This window comes from Salmo trutta, chromosome 21 (genome assembly GCF_901001165.1).
Source record: "Salmo trutta chromosome 21, fSalTru1.1, whole genome shotgun sequence".
In the NCBI taxonomy this organism is placed as follows: Eukaryota; Metazoa; Chordata; class Actinopteri; order Salmoniformes; family Salmonidae; genus Salmo; species Salmo trutta.
This window is the reverse complement of record NC_042977.1, coordinates 46,204,594-46,230,384: the sequence shown is the minus strand read 5'-3', so window position 1 is coordinate 46,230,384 and position 25,791 is coordinate 46,204,594. Positions and strand designations below refer to the sequence as shown.

Genomic DNA, 25,791 nt, shown 5'->3' with positions numbered 1-25,791 from the left:
AGATAAACTCAATGAATTAGCCTCTAATGAATTTGAGAACTATTAGTTGCTGCATTCAAAGTCAGTCACGCTACACTGCTCGGTGGCACCATTTCAAACCAGGGCTATAAGAAGTGAACCGATGGACATGGGGCCATGAAATTTGTTATGTAAACCTTACGTATATGTCCTTAGAAGCTGTGTGACTATAAAGTGACTGCACCAGACCAGTTGGTGGCACTATAGATGTCATTGGCACCAGTGGACACCATAAGATACTAGAGCAATAAGTATTGGTCAAGTGGACTTTGTCCCATGCAAATGAATGTTAGATTTAAATTATGTAGATGAACAATGTGAAGTATTGTGAAATTAATGCAGAAAATATTTCACATATTATAACGTAAACCGTTAGTCAAATTAACCCCATAATTGGTTTATAAACGCAATACATTGTGTAAAGAATTAAAAACTTATTACCGGCTGCATTCAAAGATAACAAACCTACATCACTAGACTAAACATAACTTGCATCATTCTTGTGGTTTTGAGAGATAAACATGATCATCTTTTTAGTGATTGCACATAAAGGAAGATAGTTCCTACATGATAAAGTGTGCTTGCTTTATTATCCAACTGATCGTGTCCTTTTATGTCGTCCTGTGAACCCCGTTCATTGCTGCTGTATTTGTTATGGATATATTTTCCTTGAGTGAAATATTTCATAATGCATCACATTGACATTGTATCTGAGTGTTTTACCATGTGCCCAAGCTGGTGCATTTGAGTAATTAGAAAAAGTGGAGTTTTTAATCTTTTTTTTAATGTTTTCTCTCTGATTGAAAGGCTTAATACCTGCCACATGTCCAAATGCTTAAATATCAGATCAATGACCAAGTCACATCCATTCAAGGCACAGCATATTTTGGTATTTCATGCACAAAAAAACTAATTAAATTTAAAGCATCTGTCAGTAATGAGGCTTGATGAAAAAGTATGGCATGTGTGTCAGTGTGTGTGTGTCAGTGCGTGTGTGCATGTTTGTGTGTTTATGCATGTGCGTATTGCTAAAAGTGTCTGTGTGTGATAATGTGTGTGTGAGTCCATGCGCGCCTGTGTATGTGTGTGTGTGTGTGTGTGTGTGTGTGTGTGTGTGTGTGTGTGTGTGTGTGTAATTAAAACAAGTGATTTTTTTACACACAGATTATCCCTCTTTCCCAGCTGGTCCTGCTGGATTTGACCACTCCAACTCGACCACAGAGGAAATCTCTTTGGGGATAAATCCAAATTGGCTCCCCTTGTGAATATTTTTTCCAAACCCAAAAAAATGTTGGAGGGTTCATATAGTAACTCGATTCCAACCTCCATATCTAAATACTGTACGTTTTACATAACACTTTATCCCGAGTGGCGCAGCAGTTTAACGCACTGCTTCTCAGTGCTAGAGGCGTCACTACAGACCCTGGTTCAATCCAGGTTGTATCACAACTGGCTGTGATTGGGAGTCCCATAGGACGGCGCACAATTGGCCCAGCATCGCCCGGGTTTGGTCGGTGTAGGCCGTCATTGTAAATAAGAATTTGTTCTTAACTGACTTGCCTAGTTAAATAAAATACATATCTGCTTTTATTAAAAGTAAGTACTTGAAGGATCATGAAAGCAGACCAAATCTAACCTAAGAGATTAATAAAAATAGCCCAATGTCAAGTGATTCAATAGGAGTGATGGAGAAAGACCAAATAGAATGTTTTTGTATTTCTTTTATATATTTTTTCATATATATTATTTTTTCGGAATTAAAATGTCATAGCTCATTTCATTTCCTTATAGTAAGTGTTTTAGCACTCTGTTCGACGTTTACTTACTCTACAGTAGTCACGCTTCACTTCACGCACAACCTATATCTTCTACATGCATTTTCCAGCAGTATCCACAAAGCATCACAGACCAAATGAACCTGTAAGAGCAGTTAGTCTCTCAGCCACAGTATAATAATGGAGGGTTGCAAATGTGCACAGCTGTTGTTTTTTTTCTCTCTCCAACACACGGACAGGGAACGGCTAGGGATTTAACTGTGACGGCTGGAAACCCCTGTCCACTATTGAGGTCATTGTAGCTAACTAGTTTTCACTGTGAAAACAGACAGAGACAGTCGTCGGTCTTGGGTCTTGATTTGGACCTGAAGACACAGTATAATATGGGGATTGTTCAGGTTATTCAGGTTGCTCAACATATGGTACTGTATTTTGAGTTTGATCATGAATGTTCGTATGCATTGACACAAACTGTAGATGTGTCTAATAGAAAAAGACAAGAGGGATAAAAACAGTGAATTTGAAATAAATCAATTCTGATATATGCAGAAATGTTGTAATAATTATAGGCTATAACAAAAAAAACTAAAATAAAATAGTATAGAAAACAATAGTGTACCATTTGTTAACTAGCTGTAACAAAATGAAAACTCCCAATTATGGAAAAATCTTTTAATATTGTTTGATATATTGATTATCTGTTTAAATGTAATACGGAAAAAAAGGTTTTCAAGGAAGTATCTTATCAACTTTCATGTAAAAAGAATGAATAGAGTTGTATACACATCATTTGATTGCTCTGGCTATGAACCCTATGATACGTATGGACCGTCATGGAGATGACCCTAAAATATAAATACCTTATAAAAGTTAGATATAAATGTTTGACATGAACGCCCCCCCATAACTCTTTACGTAGGTCAATATAACATATGTTTGTAATGTATATTTCTACTTCCACAGGTCAAATGAAATGGTTAAAGGGGACTAAGTGTGCAGATGACAGACAACCATTATCAGGCACATTATGCTGCAGTTTGTACTATACACAACCCTTCACCATGGGGGTTTTAATATACCGATCATGCAATAAACTACATTTAGTGCATAATATATACATATAAACTATACACTTCTGATCAAATAATGTGGTCTTTACCATATTAACTCATTGGTTAGAAAAGAACAACAATATTGGTCCTGAAATATCCATTAATAAGAAAATATACTTAAATATACTTTTTCATAAATATAATTTTAGCAAATCTAGCTGCCATTCTTTTGATAATAAAGATAAGAGTTCATCATCTGTAATCAAAACGAGAACCAAGATCTAAACACTCCATATTTATCTCTATTCATCCGTAAAACAAAATAATCCAACTTCAAAATGTTATTCAGAGCTGATTGATTGTCATTTACACTTACTGGTTAACCATTATGACAGAATATATGAAATCACATATTTGTTTATAAGCATCTTTTATACATTTTAGTGCAATCGCCATCTTCAAAGCGGTGCCTGGGTTTCTAAACATTATTAATACACATATCATATGATTGTTTGATTGACAAAGGGTCTTATATAAATAATAGAAAAGCAATATTTGCATTTTACTATGAAATTCCTGGGTATTATCTGCTATAAAAATGTTCATCTTGTACCGAGAGAGTTGTTCCGAGTTATGATACTGTACATGTTGTAAACAAAACAACAACAAAAAAACATGTTTCCTGAAAACAATATCTCAAAGAAATGTCTCTTCAAATGTTTGTGAGGTGCTAAGTTCCCTATATGTTTGTGAGGTGCTAGGTTCCCTATATGATTGTGAGGGGCTAGGCTCCCTGAGTTCTAACACTAAGTCTCTCGGCCTTTCTAGCCGTTCTATCTGACCAACGTCACTAGCCGCCCCCGGCCGGGTCACACTGTCATAAGATGGCGGTGAGGAGGACAGAGTCCCTTCCATCACCCCCATGACCTCTACCAGCTCCTCCTCCTCCTCGTCGTCGGGCCCCTCGGGGCCGTAGTGTTCCTTTATCATGGCCGCGATGAGGCCCTCCGTCTCCGGGGCCCTCTCTATGTCCACCACTATGTGCTCCTGCAAGTTCAGGTTGGTCTTAAGGTTCATCTGTCTGTAAAGGAATGAGGCCTGCTTCATTTGCCGTTTCACCAGGTGGCGTCTGTAACAGCGCTGGATGATGATGGCAGACACGTCTTCCTGCTTGCGGCGTAGGGTCGTAGTGATTGGTTCGTGGGAGATCTTGGACGGGTTGGCCATCATGAACTTCTCCTCCATCTGCTGCTTGAGGGCGTCCATCTCGCCAGACTCGCCCAGCACGCGTTTGGTGAAGGCGAACAGGATGTCCAGGCAGTGGATCTTATCCCCGCTCACCATCGGCAGGTCCATCGAGATCAGCTTGATCTTGTTAGGCTTGGCAATGCGTAGCGGCTCCGACAGGTTGTCTGCGAAATTCGACAGCTTGGAGAATTCTATGAACTGGGTGGCCTCTGCGTCGAACTTCTCCCAAACCTCGTAGAACATCTCGAAGTCGTCCTCGCTCAGCGGCTCGGTGCTCTCCTCGGTGGCCACGCTGAAGTTCTCCAGGATGATGGCGATGTACATGTTGACCACGATGAGGAACGATATGATGATGTAGCTGACACAGAAGGCGATTGCCACAGACGGGTTGCCACAGTTTCCCCGGACGTTGGTGCCGGTGTTGACGACGTAGGCTTCACACTCCTCTGGGGAGTTAGACATGATGGGCTCCAGGACGTTATCCCACCCGGCGGACGTGCTGATCTGGAACAGGCAGATCATACTATTCCCAAAGGTCTCGAAGTTGAACATGTCATCTATCCCTTCCTTTTTTTTCACGTAAGCGAAGTTAGCCATTCCGAAGATAGCGTATATGAACATTACGAGGAAGAGCAGGAGGCCGATGTTGAACAACGCTGGCATGGACATCATTAAGGCAAACAGTAAAGTCCTTATTCCTTTGGCTCCACGTATTAGTCGAAGTACGCGTCCTATCCTTGCCAGTCTGATGACACGGAACAGAGTCGGAGATACAAAGTACTTCTCAATGATGTCAGCAAGAACGATACCTGCAAGTGTTGAAATCAGAAATTAAGAAACAACACCAAAAGCAAATTAAAGACAAAACATTTGATTACCTTTACATGAAATGTACATTTGGGGAAATGTTAGTATAGATCACTTGTCAGAAATATATATAGGTTGTTTTGAAGGTTGATTTCAGGGTTATATTGTTCCACCCACCCACGATGGAGAGAATGATAACCACAAAGTCAAAGATGTTCCATCCCACGGTGAAGAAATAGCAGCGAAGTGCCACGATCTTCATGAGGCATTCGGTGGTGAAGATGACAATGAAAATCTGTATGGATAAGGAGACAGGACACCATTGTATTATCTTCAGGAACATACAGTGCATTTGGAAAATATTTACACCTCTTGAATTTTTCCACATTTTGTTATGTTACAGCCTCATTCTAAAATAAAATTCCTCATTAATCTACACACAATACCCCATAATGACAAAGCAAAAACAGGTTTTTAGAATCTGACACTTTACTCAGTACTTTGTTGAAGCTCCTTAGGCAGCGATTACAGCCTTGAGTCTTCTTGGGTATGATGCCTCAAGCTTGGCACACCTGTATTTGGGGAGTTTCTCCCATTCTTCTCTGCAGATCCTCTCAAGCTCTGTAAGGTTGGATGGGGAGTGTTGCTGCACAGTTATTTTCAGGTCTCTCCAGAGATGTTCGATCGGGTTCAAGTCCGGGCTCTGGCTGGGCAACTCAAAGGACATTCAGAGACTAGTCCCGAAGCCACTCCTGCTTTGTCTTGGCTGTGTGGCTGTGTGCTTGTCCTGTCTGAAGGTGAACCTTCACCCCAGTCTGAGGTCCTGAGCACTGTGGAGCAGGTTTTCCTCGAGGATCTCTCTGTACTTTGCTCCATTCAGCTTTCCCTCAATCTTGACTAGTCTCCCAGTCCCTGCCGCTGAAAAACATCTCCACAGCATGATGCTGCCACCACCATGCTTCACCGTAGGGATGGTGCCTAGTTTCCTCCATACGTGAGGCTTGGAATTCAAGCCAAAGAGTTCAATCTTGGTTTCATCAGACCAGAGAATCTTGTTTCTCATGGTCTGAGAGTCTTTAGGTGCCTTTTGGCAAACTCCAAGAGGGCTATCTTGTGCCTTTTACTGAGGAGTGGCTTCCGTCTGGCCATTCTACCATAAAGGCCTGATTGGTGGATTGCTGCAGAGATGGTTGTCCTTCTGGAAGGTTCTCCCATCTCCACAGAGGAACTCTAGAGCTCTGTCAGAGTGACCATCGGGTTCTTGGTCACCTCCCTGACCAAGGCCCTTCTATCCCGATTGCTCAGTTTGGCAGGGCGGCCAGCTCTAGGAAGAGTCTTGGTGGTTCCAAACTTCTTCCATTGAAGAATGACGGAGGCCACTGTATTCTTGGGGACCTTCAATGCTGCAGAAATGTTTTGGTACCCTTCCCCAGATCTGTGACTTGACACAATCCTGTCTCAGAGCTCTACGGACAATTCCTTTGACCTTATGGTTTTTGCTCTGACATGCACTGTCAACTGTGGGACCTTATATAGACAGGTGTGTGTCTTTCCAAATCTTGTCCAATCAATTGAATTTACCACAGGTGGACTCCAATCAAGTAAATAAGGTATTTCTGTTTTATATTCGTAATACATGTCACGTCCTGGCCAGTATATAAGGTTAATTGTTTTGCCCGCCAGTCAACAGTCGTCGGAGCTGCCCGCCAGTCAACAGTCGTCGGAGCTGCCCGCCAGTCAACAGTCGTCGGAGCTGCCCGTCAGTCAACAGTCGTCGGAGCTGCCCGTCAGTCAACAGTCGCCGGAGTGGTCAGACTGCGCTGAACTGCCGGAGTGGCCAGACTGCGCTGAACTGCCGGAGTGGCCAGACTGCGCTGAACTGCCGGAGTGGCCAGACTGCGCTGAACTGCCGGAGTGGCCAGACTGCGCTGAACTGCCGGAGTGGCCAGACTGCCCTGAACTGCCGGAGTGGCCAGACTGCCCTGAACTGCCGGAGTGGCCAGACTGCCCTGAACTGCCGGAGTGGCCAGACTGCCCTGAACTGCCGGAGTGGCCAGACTGCCCAGACTGTCCCGAGTGGCCAGACTGCCCAGACTGTCCCGAGTGGCCAGACTGCCCAGACTGTCCCGAGTGGCCAGACTGCCCAGACTGTCCCGAGTGGCCAGACTGCCCAGACTGTCCCGAGTGGCCAGACTGCCCAGACTGTCCCGAGTTGCCAGACTGTCCCGAGTTGCCAGACTGTCCCGAGTTGCCAGACTGCCCAGACTGTCCCGAGTTGCCAGACTGCCCAGACTGTCCCGAGTTGCCAGACTGCCCAGACTGTCCCGAGCTGCCAGACTGCCCAGACAGCCTGGAACGGCCTGAGCCGGAGCCACCTCCAAAAATAGGTGGGTTGGGGAGGGGGGGTGTAGCACAGTGCCATCGTTGACGGCAGCCACCCTCCCTTCCCTCCCTTTAGTAAGGGGGAATTTTTCTTTTGGGTATTGTTTAGGGGTACATTTTTTTTGTTAAGGTGCTTCCGGGGTAGCACCTTTAAGGGGGGGGTACTGTCACGTCCTGGCCAGTATATAAGGTTCATTGTTTTGTAATTTGGTCAGGGCATGACAGAGGGTATTTGTTTTATGTGGTTCAGGGTGGTGTGTTTGGTTAAGGGGTGTTTGATTTAGTATTTCCGGTGTTTTGGTTTATAGTCTGTTTATGTATTTCTATGTCTAGTCTGGTGAGTGTGTTTCTATGTTGGTTAATTGGGGTTGGGACTCTCAGTTGAAGGCAGGTGTTGTCTATCTGCCTTTGATTGAGAGTCCCATATATAAGGGTGTGTTTGTGTTTGTGATTTGTGGGTGATTGTTCTGTGTTCAGCCCTAGGCTTTGCCAGACTGTTTGTGGTTGTTCGCTCGTTCTCGTGTTTTTGTTATTTTTTGTACGTTCATTGTTGATAGTTAAATAAAAGTCAAAATGAGCATACACGTACCTGCTGCGTATTGGTCCTCCTTTTCAGACGACGATTTCGCATTATCGTCGGAAGACGAAGTCAACCGTGACAATACATTTGCAAACATTTCTAAAAACCTGTTTTTGCTTTGTCATTATGGGGTATTGTGTGTAGATTGATGAGGAAAAAATATAATTTAATACATTTGAGAATGAGGCTGTAACGTAACAATATGTGGAAAAAGTCAAGGGGTCTGAATACTTTCCGAATGCACTATATGTACTAGGATAAAAAAGGATAAGTTGTACAGAGCATTATAGATATTGTAATACTTCAGTAGTACATCATGCTACAGGATATGTTGTACAGTGCATTATGGGTACTAGTACATCATGCTATAGAACAAAGACGGTGGATAAATTAAGATAGTTCACTCAAGCCATTTACCATTGGAAAAAATGGTAAGTTCCTTTCTACTTAAGGGGGTGGCACTCCCATAAACACCAATGCAATAGCAGCTGGGTCTGGTCTACATAGTTCATTGACCTCATTGAAACAGAAAAAATGGGGGAGTGGGATATCTCACTTCCTCTTCCATCTCTGCTACAGACCATTTTGTTGAGGATGGACTCCGTGAGTATTATGGGTACAGTAGTACATCATACACAGAGCATTATGGGTACTGTAGTACATCATACACAGAGCATTATGGGTACTGTAGTACATCATACACAGAGCATTATGGGTACTGTAGTACATCATACACAGAGAATTATGGGTACTGTAGTACTAGTACATCATGCTACAGACCAGGTTGATCTTGTTGAGAATGGACTCCATGCGTGCGGACTGATCGTCTGTCTCCACCATCATGGTCACCATGTTGACGATGATCAGCATCATAATGATGATGTCAAAGGCTTGCTTGGATACCAGGTCAAATAAGAAGCCTTGGAGGATATTCTGGAGAGATAGATAGATGAAAAGATGGCATAGATCCATTAACGCCATGTTGGCTATCCATAAAGTTTCCATTGTTCGAATATCATTCAGGTTCATTCTAAAATGCATTTATAAAACAATGTTTGAGTACATATTACATCCACTGTCATGTTTGTCACAGTTCATCAATGTTTGTATTTTACCGTAGGTCTTGGTATAGGCCTATCATAGTTGGTATTTTACCGTAGGTCTTGGTATAGGCTTTTCGGGCTTTTTAGAGCCTATTTTCTTCATAGCGTTGTAGTATTTCCGCTGCTCGTCAGTCATGAAAATGTCTTGTCCACCTAAGTATAACAAATGCATTCACTATTATTCTTCACTGTTAATGTAGTACATATACATCACAAGAGGTTGATGGCACACTAATTGAGGAGGACTGGCTCGTGGTAATGGCTGGAGCAGAATAGGGTGGAATGGTATCAAATACATCAAACACATGGTTTCCATTCCATTCGCTCTGTTCCAGACATTATTATGAGCTGTCCTCCCCTCAGCAGCCTCCACTGATCTTCATACACACAGCTGTTAATGTTGTATATATCTATACAGACAGCTGTTAATGTTGTATAAATCCATACACACAGCTGTTAATGTTGTATATATCCATACAGACAGCTGTTAATGTTGTATATATCCATACAGACAGCTGTTAATGTTGTATATATCCATACAGACAGCTGTTAATGTTGAATATATCCATACAGACAGCTGTTAATGTTGTATATATACAGCTATTAATGTTGTATATAGCCAGCTGTTAATGTTGTATATATCTATACAGACAGCTATTAATGTTGTATATATCCATACAGACAGCTGTTAATGTTGTAGATATCCATACAGACAGCTGTTAATGTTGTAGATATCCATACAGACAGCTGTTAATGTTGTAGATATCCATACAGACAGCTGTTAATGTTGTAGATATCCATACAGACAGCTGTTAATGTTGTATATATACAGCTGTTAATGTTGTATATATCCATACAGACAGCTGTTAATGTTGTATATATCCATACAGATAGCTGTTAATGTTGTATATATCCATACAGACAGCTGTTAATGTTGTATATATCCATACAGACAGCTGTTAATGTTGTATATATCCATACAGACAGCTGTTAATGTTGTATATCCATACAGACAGCTGTTAATGTTGTATATCCATACAGACAGCTGTTAATGTTGTATATCCATACAGATAGCTGTTAATGTTGTATATATCCATACAGACAGCTGTTAATGTTGTATATATCCATACAGATAGCTGTTAATGTTGTATATATCCATACGGACAGCTGTTAATGTTGTATATCCATACAGACAGCTGTTAATGTTGTATATATCCATACGGACAGCTATTAATGTTGTATATATACAGCTGTTAATGTTGTATATCCATACAGACAGCTGTTAATGTTGTATATATCCATACAGACAGCTGTTAATGTTGTATATATCCATACAGACAGCTGTTAATGTTGTATATATCCATACAGACAGCTGTTAATGTTGTAGATATCCATACAGACAGCTGTTAATGTTGTATATCCATACAGACAGCTGTTAATACAACAGTGTGAAATGAGTAGGTCGAGACATAAAACAACATGTTATGCCACATATACTTATCTTTCTTTTTTGCTGGTTGAAATTATCAATGATGACGCCGATGAAGAGGTTGAGAGTGAAGAAGGATCCGAAGATGATGAAGATGACGAAGTAGAGGTACATGTAGAGGTTGATCTCCCTGATTGGCTGCTCCTCTACCTGGAAACACACACATTTTAGTTGATCCTGTTTTTATCTTTATAAATAAAAATGCAGTCTACTCATTGTATTTATGAGATGAGGAATTTGTCTAGATTTGTGGAAAGAGATTGATACGTACGCCACGTGAATCAACAGCTGCATGCATAACTTCCATCCATCCTTTAAACGTGGCCTTGAAGGAAATTGAACATCATTGACACAATTATAGGGTAAACCTTTTTAAATAATAAAAATGTTACTTCATATATCGACAAACGATAAGAACTATGGCATCCTTTCAACACATAAGTTGCTAAAAACAAAAAAATGTAAATAGTAATTTTTATTTTTAAAGACGGACCACTTGCAGCAGTGAGAGGTATCCTAGTCCCACGTTGTCGAAGTTGACCTTGACTTTAGTCCAATAAAACTGAGTGTCGTTCATGGCCAGGCACTCTGACTTGTTGTTGACGATGGAGGCATTGTGGATGAACCCTGTCCGGTTCACACATTTACCAAACTTCCCTGCAAACAGGTTGACTCCCATGATGCTGAAGATGAGCCAGAAGATGAGGCAGACCAGCAGGACGTTCATGATGGATGGGATGGCTCCAATCAGTGCGTTCACCACCACCTGGGGATGGAGATAACACGGGTAGGTGGGTAGAAGTTGTCTATTACGCAGCACAGACACAGCATATCAATTATGTTTAATGATGAAGGGCTGGAGTTTTTCCTGACTCCACTGTCACTTCAGACAGTTATGATATAGGACCGCTAGTTTTTCCTGACCACGTGACCAGCTTAGGAAAAACTCTGGTCCTTCGCTGATGATAATAACTTGTGGAATCTCCTAGAATAACTTGACATAGGCCAACTATGAGAGAGCAGGGAAAGTAGAACATCGACTAAGACAAGGTTAAAGAACGTCTTACCCGCATGCCCTCGAATCTGGACAGGGCCCTTAGGGGCCTCAGTGCTCGGAGGGTCCTCAGTGATTTGATGGCAGCAAAGTCAGAATAGCCCAGAGAGTTAGCTACCAGGCTCACCAACGACACCTGGAGAGGACACACAGAGACATTCAATCAGCTCAGACTGAGATGTCAATACAAACTCCATCATCCCAACATTCAAAGGAGACCTCAGCATCACTCTTGAACACATTTTGATAAAGATTGTGGGTTTTGCAATTTATGAGCAAGTATCAAAGTACAACATATGGGTTCCCCTGTCTGTAAGACCCCACGTCACCCCCAATTCCCCACCATTATCCGCACGCAGATGCAGGACAATGCATGCACACACACACACATGCACACGCACGCACACGCGCACATGCACACACACACACAAACACATGCACACACTCAAACCTACCACCTAAGTTGTATGATACAATATACTTTCAGTTAAATCACTGACAACCTTTCATCAAATAAAATAAAGCTCTACAGATCTAAATCATGAATCAAATAATTTCTGGAGAGAAAAATATGCAAGAAGAGTAGCGACAGAGTAACAGACAGTGAGACAAGAATTTCAGAGCCAACACTTTAGAGACTGTAACAATGTATTATTTTGGGACATTCTACAGTTAGGAACACAATTAATTAAATTTAGAAAAATTTAGAATTTTTTGGTTTTGTGGCATATTTTTCATTAAAAAAATGTTTTTGGGGGGGACTTCCACTCTATTCTACATCCAAAATGGACAAAACAGAATGGTATTCCGCTGTTGAATGGCCCGAGGGTGATAGCTATGAATCAAAATGACATGATAGATGGTCCATGGATGACAAGTATTATTGGTAGAATGACTGAAATGGAACAGGGACAAAACACATACAAGTATGCAATATGTACAGCCAATGCACATGCATACATACTCAGCTATATATACATAAGACCTATGTATATATGTGAAATAGAGTGAGGTTTTATAAAGAAGTTTAACAAAATGTTCAATTCTCCTTTTTTTAAATTTAAACTAATGGTATTGCCAAATTTGATTGCCCAATTTGTATTCGTATGATCCAATTAAGTCCGTCATTGCAATTTAGGGTCTATTACAGTCCCAATAATTTCTTTATAAAAGTATATTTTAATGGATTTCGTCCAATATATCTAAAGAAGATACTCAGAAAATGAAATACGCTGATAAAGAATACGTCTTTGGCTCCATGAAAGTACACAACAAAACAAACATCAAAAGGCTAGAGAGTTGATATAGAAACCAGAAATAACAAATAGTGTTTAAACAATCATTGGATCTCCTCCATTGACCATTTCTGCAATCCAGCGACACATCTAAAAAATAATATAATTCTCTCCGACTGTGCTATCCAGCTAGATACACTGTAGACAGACAGAGTCAGAGGCAGACAGACAGTATGAATCACCTCAGCTCCAGCTGGCTACTGACCACATACAATATATTACAGCATATTGTTGAGATAGTAAAACTACAGCGCAAAACATCAAGACAGCTTAGCATTTATTGAAATTCTACCGACACTATTCAAAACGGTCTGAACATTTTTCATTCAGCCTGTCGATGACCTACGAGGAACTGTAAAATACAATAGTCCAATAATACATTTGATCTTCTCTAGATAAACCTTAGAATACATGGCAGTGTGTTTCTATATGATATAAAAGCCAAGGTCCGTTGTGCATTTTTAACTATCAAGTGGATGGGAAGAAAAAAAAATACATAATTGCTTTGAATACATTTTCTGCTGAAAAGACAATTGTTGTTTAGATTTGAAAAGTAGACGAGACGGTGGCTTTTGATATCTCAATGTGAAGCACTTAGGAGTGAGGAAACATAGAAACTTTATTGATGCAGTAGCTTTTCCAACCTGGATTCCAATACTCACCTTTCACCTCACAACTACCACTTACCCTAACAGCTGCTATAGACACGTCTGTGCCGATCTGTGAACCAGCGGGTGAAATCAGAGGAAGCAAGGTAAGGTAAGGGAGATATAACCCCTAGCCCCTATGGCACTGTGGAGTAAGGTAAGGGAGATTTTACCCCTAGCCCCTACATCACTATCGGGTAAGGTAAGGGAGATATAGCCCCTAGAATATTAAGGAAAGGGAGATACAGCCCCTAGAATATTAAGGTAAAGGAGATATAGATCCTATATTATTAAGATAAGGGAGATATAGCCCCTAGAATATTAAGATAAGGGAGATATAGCCCATGGAATATTAAGATAAGGCAGATATAGACCCTAGAATATTAAGATAAGGAAGATATAGCCCATGGAATATTAAGATAAGGCAGATATAGACCCTAGAATATTAAGATAAGGGAGATATAGCCCATGGAATATTAAGGTAAAGGAGATATAGATCCTATATTATTAAGATAAGGGAGATATAGCCCCTAGAATATTAAGATAAGGGAGATATAGCCCATGGAATATTAAGATAAGGCAGATATAGACCCTAGAATATTAAGATAAGGGAGATATAGCCCATGGAATATTAAGGTAAAGGAGATATAGATCCTATATTATTAAGATAAGGGAGATATAGCCCCTAGAATATTAAGATAAGGGAGATACAGACCCTAGAATATTAAGGCAAGGGAGATACAGACCCTAGAATATTAACATAAGGGAGATACAGCCCCTAGAATATTAAGATAAGGGAGATACAGTTGAAGTCGGAAGTTTACATACACCTTAGCCAAATACATTTAAACTCTGTTTTTCACAATTCCTGACATTCAATCCTAGTATAAATTCCCTGTCTTAGGTCAGTTAGGATCACCACTTTATTTTTAGAATGTGAAATGTCAGAATAATAGTAGAGAGAACAATTTATTTCAGCTTTTATTTCTTTCATCACATTCCGAGTGGGTCAGAAGTTTACATACACTCAATTAGTATTTGGTAGCATTGCCTTTAAATTGTTTAACTTGGGTCTAACATTTCGGATAACCTTCCACAAGCTTCCCACAATAAGTTGGGTGTATTTTGGCCCATTCCTCCTGACAGAGTTGGTGTAACTGAGTCAGGTTTGTAGGCCTCCTTGCTCGCACACGCTTTTTCAGTTCTGCTCACAAATATTCTATAGGGTTGAGGCCAGGGCTTTGTGATGGCCACTCCAATACCTTGACTTTGTTGTCCTTAAGCCATTTTGCCACAACTTTGGAAGTATGCTTGGGGTAATTGTCCATTTGGAAGACCCATTTGCGACCAAGCTTTAACTTCTTGACTGATGTCTTGAGATGTTGCTTCAATATATCCACATAATTTTACTCCCTCATGATGCCATCTATTTTGTGAAGTGCACCAGTCCCTCCTGCAGCAAAGCACCCACACAGCATGATGCTGCCACCCCCGTGCTTCACGGTTGGGATAGGGTTCTTCGGCTTGCATGCCTCCCCGTTTCTCCTCCAAACATAACGATGGTCATTAAGGCCAAACAGTTTTATTTTTGTTTCATCAGACCAGTGGACATTTCTCCAAAAAGTACGATCTTTGTCCCCATGTGCAGTTGCAAACCGTAGTCTGGCTTTTTATGGAGGTTTTGGAGCAGTGGCTTCTTCCTTGCTGAGCGGCCTTTCAGGTTATGTCGATAAAGGGCTCGTTTTACTGTGGATATGGATACTTTTGTACCTGTTTCCTCCAGCATCTTAACAACGTCCTTTGCTGTTTTTCTGGGATAGATTTGCACTTTTCACACCAAAGTACGTTCATCTCTAGGAGACAGAACGCGTCTCCTTCCTGAGCGGTATGACGGCTGCGATGTCCCATGGTGTTTATACATGTGTACTATTGTTTGTACAGATGAATGTGGTACCTTCAGATGTTTGAAAATTGCTCCCAAGGATGAACCAGACCTGTGGAGGTCTACAATTTTTTCCCTGAGGTCTTGGCTGATTTATTTTGATTTTCCCATGATGTCAAGCAAAGAGGCACTGAGTTTGAAGGTAGGCCTTGAAATACATCCACAGGTACACCTCCAATTGACTCAAATGATGTCAATTAGCCTATCAGAAGCTTCTAAAGCCATGACATCATTTTCTGGAATTTTCCAAGCTGTTTGAAGGCACAGTCAACTTAGTGTATGTAATCTTCTGACCCACTGGAATTGTGATACAGTGAATTATAAGGGAAATAATCTGTCTGTAAACAATTGTTGAAAAAATGACTTGTGTCATGGACAAAGTAGATGTCCTAACTGACTTGCCAAAACTATAGTTTGTTAACAAGAAATTTGTGGAGTGGTTGAAAAACAAGTTTTAATGACTCCAACCAAGTGTATGTAAACTTCCGACTTCAACTGTATAGCCCCTAGAATATTAAGGTAAGGGAGATATAGACCCTAGAATATTAAGACAAGGGAGACAGAGACCCGAGAATATTAAGATAAGGGAGATATAGACCCTAGAATATTAAGGTAAGGGAGAATTAGCCACTAGAATATTAAGGTAAACTGTGTGGAGATATAGACCCTAGAATATTAAAATAAGGGAGATATAGACCCTAGAATATTAAGACAAGGGAGACAGAGACCCGAGAATATTAAGACAAGGGAGATATAGACCCTAGAATATTAAGGTAAGGGAGAATTAGCCACTAGAATATTAAGGTAAACTGTGGAGATATAGACCCTAGAATATTAAAATAAGGGAGATATAGACCCTAGAATATTAAGACAAGGGAGACAGAGACCCGAGAATATTAAGATAAGGGAGATATAGACCCTAGAATATTAAGACAAGGGAGAATTAGACCCGAGAATATTAAGGTAAGGGAGATATAGACCCTAGAATATTAAGATAAGGGAGATATAGACCCTAGAATATTAAGGTAAGGGAGATATAGACCCTAGAATATTAAGGTAAGGGAGATATAGACCCTAGAATATTAAGGTAAGGGAGATATAGACCCTAGAATATTAAGATAAGGGAGATATAGACCCTAGAATATTAAAATAAGGGAGAATTAGCCACTAGAATATTAAGGTAAACTGTGTGGAGATATGGACCCTGCGGCGCTATCAAGATTATACTCTGTTAAAAATGTGTACCCTGTACATGCATATAAACAGTATATTTCTCCCGGTATACTGTTATAATGGCCACAAAAACTCACGTCCACAGGTAGGTACCACGCTGTATAAATGAATGACCTTCATTTAAGAGGTACCAACGTACAATTAATCGGTGACCACAGGTCCTACACAACATAACATATCTGGTGGCAGCCTGCTTATAAGCGAGCCCAAACCAAGCTGGAAATAAACAGTGTTTATCTCCAATGTCAACAAGCCGACCTTAACGAACCAAACTCACTGGAAAGCAAGCAGAAAGAGTTCAACTCGGGTCGGGCCGATAGTTTCAAAAAAGATAAGTCTGTACATAACATACAGCAGCTCTCACCACCAGTCTGAAAACCACCCAAACTTTTGTTATATGCATTAGCTACCTGCACCTCTATTCTCACTGTGAACATAAACCGGGGCACAACGTACGAAGCTTAACACTTACATCGACAATGAGGAAGTCCAGCCAACACCAAGCATTGGTGAAGTACTTCTTGAAGCCGTAGGCAATCCATTTGAGGAACATCTCTAGGACGAATATGTAGGAGAAAACCTTATCAGCGTACTCCAAGATAACCTTCACCACTTTCCTTTTCTCAATGTAGATGTCCTCAAATGCCTAGAGCAGCGCAGGAGGGACAAAAGAGAAACCACAGATTATAACCTCTCAAGCCTTAGATAAAACCAATACATTCAGCTGTTGTGCTGTAAGAATAGGAACGAGCTGTTTAGTGAAATTGTAAAAAAAAATGTAAATAAAAAGTTAAGTAAAGATGACATAATAGAAAGATCTAGAAAGAGACATTGCACGGTTTATGCCTTTTTTATATATACTTGCTTTTGAAGACACTTGGTATCAAATTAGCACTGATGGAGCAATAGTTTCGTAAATGTGGCCCTATGAGCTGACTCTTAAAGAGGTCAGGTAAGACTGGGGTAAGAGGTGGTTGGTCTCACCAGAGCACAGCTGCTCAGCAGGATCATGAAGATGATAAGAGGTCAGAGGTGAAGGTTGAGAGGTCAGGTAAGACTAAGGGGTAAAAGGTGGTTGGTCTCACCAGAGCACCACTGCTCAGCAGGATCATGAAGATAATAAAAGTCTCGAACCAGCTGTGTTCAACAATCTGGTAACAGGTCTTCCTCAGTCTCCACCAGGCCTGACCCAGGCCCCGAGTCGTGTTGATCTCACAGCACTTACAGTGGCGAACACAGACTGAGACACAGAGACAAACAGAAGATGGCGCTGAAGAGATGGATAGCTGTCGTCTTACAGGAACCTGACCAATTCTGTTATTTTGTGTTGTTTTTTTTGTTGTTGTTTATTTTACGCTGATCTTTTTTTGTACCTAGTAATTCTGCCATCAATTTCCTATGACCGAAAACAGCTTTTGGACATCAGAACAGCGATCACTAACCTCGATTTGGATGAAGACTTTTACTTCAACGAGTCGGCAGCTATGAATGCACTGCACATCCCGTAACCAGGCCCTAATCCCCAGGACTCGAGAGGAAGTGACGGTATAACAGAGGCAAACGAGTGGGTTCCCTTGGTGAAACTACTTCGACGAGGAAATAAACCGTCTCTACCTTCCATTCTATTGGCAAACGTACAATCACTAAAGAACAAACTGTACAAGCTCCGTTTGAGACTATCCCATCAACGGGACCTAAAGAAGTGTAATATCCTATGTTTCTCGGCGTCAAAGGCTGAACAAGGACATGGATAAAATACTGTACATCTAGCTGTTTTTTCTATGAATCATCAAGACGGAAAGGGAAGCTTCGGGTAACATTAAGGTGGAGGTGTGTGTCGCTTTGTTAACAACAGCTGGTGCGCGATCTCTAATGTTAAGGAAGTCTCAAGGTTTTGCTGGCCTGAGGTAGAGTACCTCATGATAAGCTGTATTTACCAAGAGAGTTTTCATCTATATTTTTCATAGTTTTCTATTTACCACCACAAACAGATGCTGGCACTAAGACCGCACTCAATGAGCTGTGTAAGGCCATAAGCAAACAAGAAAATACTCATCCAGAGTCGGCACTCCTAGTGGCCGGTGATTTTAATGCAGGGAAACTGAAATCTGTCTTACTTCCTTTTTACCAGCATTTACTCCACACACAGAAACGCATGCAAAGCTCTCCCTCGCCCTCCATTTGGCAACTCTGACCATAACTCTATCCTCCTGATTCCTGCTTACAAGAAAAAAACTCAAATCAAGAAGTACCAGTGATGCACTCAATACAGAAGTGGTCAGATGTAGCAGATGCTAAGTTACAGGACTGTTTAGCTAGCACAGACTGGAAGTGCATCAACTACATCGTTCCCACAGTGAACGTATGTACATATCCCAACCAGAAGCCATGGATTACAGGCAACATCCGCACAGAGCTAAAGGCTAGAGCTACCGCTTTCAAGGAGCGAGACACTAATGCGGACACTTATATGAAAGCCCGCTACAACCTCCAACGAGCCATCAAACAGTCAAAACATCAATACGGGACTAAGATCAAATCCTACTCCGCCAGCTCTGACGCCCATTAGATGTGGCAAGGCTTGCAAACGATCACGGATTACAGTGATGATAGCCTACCAGACATGCTACATTTCTTCTATGCTCGGTTCGAGGCTAGCAACACTGAACCGTGCATGAGAGCACAAGCTATTCCGGATGACTGTGTGATCTCACTCTCCGTAGCCAATGTGAGTAAGACCTATAAAAAGGTTAACATTCACAAGGCCGCCGGGCCAGATGGATTACCAGGATGCGTACTCAGAGCATGCGCTGACCAGCTGGCAAATGTCTTCACTGATATTTTCAACCTCTTCCTGACTGAGTCTGTAATATCTACATGTTTGAAGCAGACCACCATAGTCCCTGCACCCAAGAATGCCAAGGTAACCTGCCTAAATGACTATCACCCCGTAGCACTCACATCTGTAGCCATGAAGTGTTTTGAAAGGCTGGTCATGGCTCACATCAATGCCATCATCCCAGACACCCTGGACCCACTCCAATTCGCATACCGCCCTAACAGATCCATAGATGACACAATCTCAACCGCACTCCACACTGCCCTTTCCCACCTGGACAAGAGGAACACCTATGTGAGAATGCTGTTCATTGACTACAGCTCAGCGTTCAACACCATGGTGCCCTCAAAGCTCATCACTAAGCTGTAATCCACTAAGGACCCTGGTACTGAACATCTCCTTCTGCAACTGGATCCTGGACTTACTGATGAGTCGCCCTCAAGTGGTGAATCTCAACACGGGGGACCATCAACGATGCCTGCTTAGTCCCCTCCTGTACTCCTTGTTTCCCTACGACTGCGTGGCAGCGCATGACTTTAGGCTTGCCATAACAAATGGGTTGACATTTCAGCTTTTCATTTTTTATTAATTTGTAGTAATTTAGAAAAACAATTATTCCACTTTGACATTATGGGGTATGTGTGTATGTGTAGGCCAGTGACCAAAAATCAAATTTTTATACATTTTAAATTCAGGCTGTAAAAAATCAAGGGGTGTGAATACTTTGTGAAGGCACTGTATGTACAGTACATATCTACCCACTGCACATCGATACTGGTACATAGCCAAGTCATTGCTACTCATTGTGTATTTATAGTTAAGTAATTTAGCAGATGCTCTTATCCAGATTGACGTACTAGAGCAATTAGGGTTAAGTGTGTTGCTCAAGGGCACATCAAAAGATTTGTCACCTCAGGGATTCGAACCAATAACCTTGCCGTTACTGGCATAATGCTCTTAACCGCTAGGCTACCCTGCCGCCCATTATTATTTTTCTATGATTTCTCTTTTATTCTCTCTGTTGGGAATGGCCGAGCACGCCCCCATCCAGGAAGCAATTCACTGTTAGTCTACAGTTGTGGCCAAAAGTTTTGAGAATGACACAAATATTAATTTCCACAAAGTTTGCTACTTCAGTGTGTTTAGATATTTTTGTCAGATGTTACTATGGAATTCTGAAGTATAATTACAAGCATTTCATAAGTGTCAAAGGCTTTTATTGACAATCACATGAAGTTGATGCAAAGAGTCAATATTTGCAGTGTTGACCCTTTTTTTTCAAGACCTCTGCAATCCGCAGTGGCATGCTGTCAATTAACTTCTGGGTCACATCCTGACTGATGGCAGCCCATTCTTGCATAATCAATGCTTGGAGTTTGTCAGAATTTGTGGGTTTTTGTTTGTCCACCCGCCTCTTGAGGATTGACCACAAGTTCTCAATGGGATTAAGGTCTGGGGAGTTTTCTGGCCATGGACCCAAAATATCGATGTTTTGTTCCCCGAGCCACTTAGTTATCACTTTTGCCTTATGGCGAGGTGCTCCATCATGCTGGAAAAGGCATTGTTTGTCACCAAACTGTTCCTGGATCGTTGGGAGAAGTTGCTCTCGGAGGATGTGTTGGTACCATTCTTTATTCATGGCTGTGTTCTTAGGCAAAATTGTGAGTGAGCCCTTGGCTGAGAAGCAACCCCACACATGAATGGTCTCAGGATGCTTTACTGTTGGCATGACACAGGACTGATGGTAGCGCTCACCTTGTCTTCTCCGGACAAGCTTTATTTCGGATGCCCCAAACAATCGGAAAGGGGATTCATTAGAGAAAATGACTTTACCCCAGTCCTCAGCAGTCCAATCCCTGTACCTTTTGCAGAATATCAGTCTGTCCCTGATGTTTTCCCTGGAGAGAAGTGGCTTCTTTGCTGCCCTTCTTGACACCAGGCCATCCTCCAAAAGTCTTCACCTCACTGTGAGTGCAGATGCACTCACACCTGCCTGCTGCCATTCCTGAGCAAGCTCTGTACTGGTGGTGCCCCGATCCCGCAGCTGAATCAACTTTAGGAGACGGTCCTGGCGCTTGCTGGACTTTCTTGGGCGCCCTGAAGCCTTCTTCACAACAATTGAACCACTCTCCTTGAAGTTCTTGATGATCCGATAAATGGTTGATTTAGGTGCAATCTTACTGGCAGCAATATCCTTGCCTGTGAAGCCCTTTTTGTGCAAAGCAATGATGACGGCACGTGTTTCCTTGCAGGTCACCATGGTTGACAGAGGAAGAACAATGATTCCAAGCACCACCCTCCTTTTGAAGCTTCCAGTCTGTTATTCGAACTCAATCAGCATGACAGAGTGATCTCCAGCCTTGTCCTCGTCAACACGCACACCTGTGTTAACGAGAGAATCACTGACATGATGTCAGCTGGTCCTTTTGTGGCAGGGCTGAAATGCAGTGGAAATGTTTTTTGGGGGATTCAGTTCATTTGCATGGCAACGAGGGACTTTGCAGTTAATTGCAATTCATCTGATCATTTGTGTAATTCTCAAAACTTTTGGCCACACCTGTTGTTTACCAAGCATGTGTCAAATACAAATTGATTTGATACTTTAATAGCTCACTTACAGTGGTGCAACACAGACTGAGGCAGAGAGAAACAGATATACTTTAAATCACAGACAGACAGACAGACAGACAGACAGACAGACAGACAGACAGACAGACAGACAGACAGACAGACAGACAGACAGACAGACAGACAGACAGACAGACAGCTAATCATGAGGATCTTGCATAGAGTAGCTACGTACATTCAGGGAAACATTCATCTGGCTCCATAACATCGTCAGCCGTCTCAGAGAAGTCATCCTCTTCCTCCCCTGGCTTCCGCAAGTCCACCGTGCTGCCTTCTGATAGGCTCACTTTTTCCTGCAACACAGGAACAAGAAAGTCACACCAGGAAGTCACGTCACACCATATTCATTCTGTTTGTCCATCCCCATAGAAAGTGCTGCCATATTCATCAGACTCGAGATACTTCTCGGCACACTAAGAAATGTAAACACACCCAATCTCTCAACTGCATTAGTGAGTACTGTTTATAAAACAGCCCATTCACATAGGCCTGTTTGAATTATGTATTAATAACATCAATCTGTGACATTTCTGTGACATAAAGTGCACACATCAAGCATTGAGTCGACACATACATTTCAACCGTTAAATGGTGAGAGTTGACTTCCTGAACAGCGTAATTCTATGTCTCCGATCTGTCATCCAGACCTAGGTTCAAGTACTATTCCAAATAATTTCAAATATGATTGTCTTCATAGACAAACACAATAGTCCCAAAATGTCAAACCCCGCCCATCTGGCACTCCAGACAGGGCTAAAACAAATGCTGAAAGTATTTGAAAGTTATGGTTCAGAGTTCAGGCTGTGCTGTAATCTAATGCTACAGTTAGGGTTCAGGGTTCAGGCTGTGTTGTAATCTAATGCTACACTTAGGGTTCAGAGTTCAGGCTGTGCTGTAATCTAATGCTACAGTTAGGGTTCAGGGTTCAGGCTGTGCTGTAATCTAATGCTACACTTAGGGTTCAGAGTTCATGCTGTGTTGTAATCTAATGCTACATTTAGGGTTCAGAGTTCAGGCTGTGCTGTAATCTAATGCTACAGTTAGGGTTCAGAGTTCAGGCTGTGCTGTAATCTAATGCCACAGTTAGGGGTCAGAGTTCAGGCTGTGCTGTAGTCTAATGCCACAGTTAGGGTTCAGAGTTCAGGCTGTGCTGTAATCTAATGCCACAGTTAGGGGTCAGAGTTCAGGCTGTGCTGTAGTCTAATGCCACAGTTAGGGTTCAGAGTTCAGGCTGTGCTGTAGTCTAATGCTAAAGTAAGGGTTCGGGGATCAGCTTGTGCCGTGACCTCTGCCTTCCTGTCACCAGGAAGTCTTAATACAGGTCTGATGAGATTTCACTGTGTAGTAATGGAAACATATTTCACACGCTTTACTGGGATTATTGGGACAGAGGTGCTGCTGCAATCCAATAAAACGAAAGCGTAATCCAGCATTAAAGAATGTGTGTGTGTGTGTGTGTGTGTGTGTGTGTGTGTGTGTGTGTGTGTGTGTGTGTGAGAACTGGAGACAGGATTATTGTCGGTATCATTCTTAGGGCTGAAAGAGGAACAGAGGGAATCTGCTCTGGCAACATTTAGATAGAATCAGGGTTATACTATGGTCAATAGTAAAGGATCAGAGATGATCACTTCACCAACATCAGTGTGCGCACACACACACACACACACACACACACACACACACACACACACACACACACACACACACACACACACACACACACACACAGACACCCACACACACACACACACACACACAGACACCCCCACACACACACACACACACACACACACACACACACAAACACACAAAGTGTGAGCAAATACATAATATGTCATTGCCTTTCAGTAAGACTTGCTGATTTTCAATCACTGAAGAAAATGATCAAATCAAATAAGTAAGTAAACCACAAATCATCTTCATTAATGATTTAATAAATAAATAAATAATAAAACCATTTGTTGCTAACTCAAACCGCTGGTCATTTTTTGGTGTGTTTTAAAGTCCTTTTTTTACTGCAGAGTGCACGGTCAGATAAACTGCTGATGTCAGAAAAACTGCTGATGTCAGATAAACTGCTGATATCAGATAAACTGCTGATGAACTGCTGATGTCAGATAAACTGCTGATAAACTGCTGATGTCAGATAAACTGCTGATGAACTGCTGATGTCAGATAAACTGCTGATGTCAGATAGATAAACTGCTGATGTCAGATAAACTGCTGATAAACTGCTGATGTCAGATAAACTGCTGATGTCAGATAACTGCTGATGTCAGATAACTGCTGATGTCAGATAACGGCTGATGTCAGATAACTGCTGATGTCAGATAAACTGCTGATGTCAGATAAACTGCTGATAAACTGCTGATGTCAGATAACTGCTGATGTCAGATAAACTGCTGATGTCAGATAACTGCTGATGTCAGATAAACTGCTGATGTCAGATAAACTGCTGATGTCAGATAAACTGCTGATGTCAGATAAACCGCTGATGTCAGATAAACTGCTGATGTCAGATAAACTGCTGATGTCAGATAAACTGCTGATGTCAGATAAACTGCTGATGTCAGATAAACTGCTGATGCCAGATAAACTGCTAGGTGCCAGATAAACTGCTAGGTGCCAGATACGCTGCTAGATGCCAGATAGGCTGCTAAACACCAGATAGGCTGCTAGACGCCAGATAGGCTGCTAGACGCCAGATAGGCTGCTAGACGCCAGATAGGCTGCTAGACGCCAGATAGGCCGCTAGACGCCAGATAGGCCGCTAGACGCCAGATAGGCCGCTAGATGCCAGATAGGCCGCTAGACGGCAGATAAGCCGCTAGACGCCAGATAAGCTGCTAGACGCCAGATAGGCTGCTAGATGCCAGATAGGCTGCTAAACGCCAGATAGGCTGCTAAACGCCAGATAGGCTGCTAAACGCCAGATAGGCTGCTAGATGCCAGAAAGGCTGCTAAATGCCAGATAGGCTGCTAAACGCCAGATAGGCTGCTAAACGCCAGATAGGCTGCTAAACGCCAGAAAGGCTGCTAGATGCCAGATAAACTGCTAGATAAGCTGCTAAATGCCAGATAAGCTGCTAGATGCCAGATAACTGCTAGATGCCAGATAAGCTGCTAGATGGCTTTTTTTTCTTCTAATTTCCATTTTGCCCAGAAGCCTCTAATTCTGGAGTGGAGCAGGCAGGGAGCAGGGCACACCAGGGATAGAGGGCACGAGGAGGAGGCCAGCCTGCTGCCCGACCCTGCCCACCCCGCTCTGGCGTCCACCCTACCCCACCATGCCCAGCTCCCCCGCCCCACCCTGCCCTGCCCTGCCGTGCCAACCTGCTCTGTCCACTCTGACTATTTAATCTGCAGGGCCTGGGCAGCTCTACCACTACAGTTCTATAGCTCTACAATTTAACATCTGCCCCACTGTAGACTGATGCTGCCTGCCAACCCTGCATCAGGATTTAAAGAAAGAGAGGGATGAGGAGAGACAGAGGGAGAGAAAGAGAGAGTGAGAGAGCGAAAGATAAAGAGAGAGAGAGAGGGGGGGGATATAGAGAGCGAAAGAGAAAGAGAGAGACAAGATTGACTCAATGAGGGGCTTATTAAGGCTTAATGCCGAGGGAAATACATGCTGCAGTCGGTGACATTGTGTTAATTACCTAAGAGGTGAATATTAGTCAATCTAAGAGAAGCAAAAAG

The 25,791-nt window shown here is 42.1% G+C and overlaps 1 protein-coding gene across 1 annotated transcript in view; it reads right to left on the bottom strand.

The window, feature by feature from the left end:
- Positions 1 to 2,450: 2,450 nt before the first annotated feature.
- Positions 2,451 to 25,791, bottom strand: part of LOC115157561 (sodium channel protein type 4 subunit alpha-like) — a 101,316-nt gene continuing 77,975 nt past the window's right edge. Inside the window, exons 17-27 of the mRNA XM_029705925.1 lie at positions 22,268 to 22,385; positions 17,711 to 17,865; positions 17,098 to 17,271; positions 11,522 to 11,644; positions 10,948 to 11,220; positions 10,726 to 10,779; positions 10,467 to 10,604; positions 9,018 to 9,122; positions 8,643 to 8,795; positions 5,078 to 5,195; positions 2,451 to 4,902 (exon numbers count right to left, since the gene is read on the bottom strand). Coding sequence (XP_029561785.1) covers positions 3,542 to 4,902; positions 5,078 to 5,195; positions 8,643 to 8,795; positions 9,018 to 9,122; positions 10,467 to 10,604; positions 10,726 to 10,779; positions 10,948 to 11,220; positions 11,522 to 11,644; positions 17,098 to 17,271; positions 17,711 to 17,865; positions 22,268 to 22,385 — 2,772 coding nt within the window. The 3' untranslated portion in view covers positions 2,451 to 3,541. The remainder of the gene's footprint in view (positions 4,903 to 5,077; positions 5,196 to 8,642; positions 8,796 to 9,017; positions 9,123 to 10,466; positions 10,605 to 10,725; positions 10,780 to 10,947; positions 11,221 to 11,521; positions 11,645 to 17,097; positions 17,272 to 17,710; positions 17,866 to 22,267; positions 22,386 to 25,791) is intronic.